The 1,138-nt window shown below is 52.9% G+C and overlaps 1 protein-coding gene across 1 annotated transcript in view; it reads right to left on the minus strand.

Moving 5' to 3' along the window:
* Positions 1-710: 710 nt before the first annotated feature.
* Positions 711-1,138, minus strand: part of LOC103614570 (inner centromere protein-like) — a gene marked incomplete at its 5' end in the record, with an annotated part of 10,118 nt that continues 9,690 nt past the window's right edge. The window contains one exon of the mRNA XM_017732754.1: positions 711-1,013. Within this exon, the coding sequence (XP_017588243.1) occupies positions 826-1,013 (188 nt within the window). The remainder of the gene's footprint in view (positions 1,014-1,138) is intronic.

Below are 1,138 nucleotides of genomic sequence, written 5' to 3' on the forward strand. Positions count from 1 at the left end.
CCAAGTACTTCCAGCCCCTCGTGGTGGAAGGAGTGGCAGGACAGCTCCAGGGATTCTGGCTCCAAAAATCTACCTTAGAGCCAGAGCCTTTTCTCTTTGAATCCATCACTGCTCCCATCACTCCCTGTGCATCCAGGCTTGGGAAAGGAGGAAGGAGTAGGAGGGGTGCAGCTCTGCTGCTGAGGGTGGGGGGGATGCAAAGCTGCAGCACTGACCTCCCCTCCCTCACTCTTCCCAAGCCCCTGCTCCCAACTGACCCCAGCTCCTGCTCAAGAGAGGCTAGACACTGATCCTGCCACAACAGGATCCAGAGCTGAGCCTGGGCTTCCTTTTTCCATTAGAAAAGAAAGGTGATGAGGCATTAGCCACTGCTTAAAGTGTCCAGGGAGATTTTTCCAACAGCAGGAAGAAGATTCTGGCTCAGACTACGCTGAGTGTACAGGAATTGTTGAAGGAAGAGGAAGTGTAGATCATTAAGATAGTAAAGACAGAGAAACACAAATATAGTAAATAGATTAAAAAAGTGTTACAAAAACATTACCTGATCTTCCCTACAGCAAGGTCCAAGCTTCCTTGTGTGAGGGAATATCCTAAGTGAATAGGAAATGAGGCAGAATAAAAAAATATCTCTGGTTACAGGGTAGTATCTGTGATTTCTGCAAGGCCAAGGGCACTGCAGCCACCAGGGTGTAAGAAAGGAGACACACCCACCGAGTGTTGGACTTTATTAAACAACTTTATTTCTGTACAAAAGAAGGAAAAAAAGTTAAAATCGTAAATACAGTAGAACACACAGTCCCTAGAGACCCCTTCCTGTGCCTTGGCTCAGCTCTGGAAGGTGCAGGAGGGGCCGGGCGGGGAGTGCCACACGGCCGAGCTGGTGCGCTTGAAGTAGCGGGGTTTGCTCTTGTAGAAGATGTGCTCCAGCCTGGGGCTGGGGATGGCCCCGAACAGCGCGTCCACGTCCACCGGGTGGTAGTACTGGTGCACGATGGTCTGCTGGAGCTGCGCCCCTGCGGGAGCAACGGGAACACCGCACGCATGGATGCAGGCCCCGCCTAAGCCCTTCCCTTCCCCTCTGAGAACCCACGAGCCGCGCAGGAGGGGGGGGGCATCGCCCCAAGGCACCAAAGCCCCA

The sequence above is a fragment of the Corvus brachyrhynchos genome, unplaced genomic scaffold (assembly GCF_000691975.1).
Source record: "Corvus brachyrhynchos isolate BGI_N302 unplaced genomic scaffold, ASM69197v1 scaffold624, whole genome shotgun sequence".
In the NCBI taxonomy this organism is placed as follows: domain Eukaryota; kingdom Metazoa; phylum Chordata; class Aves; order Passeriformes; family Corvidae; genus Corvus; species Corvus brachyrhynchos.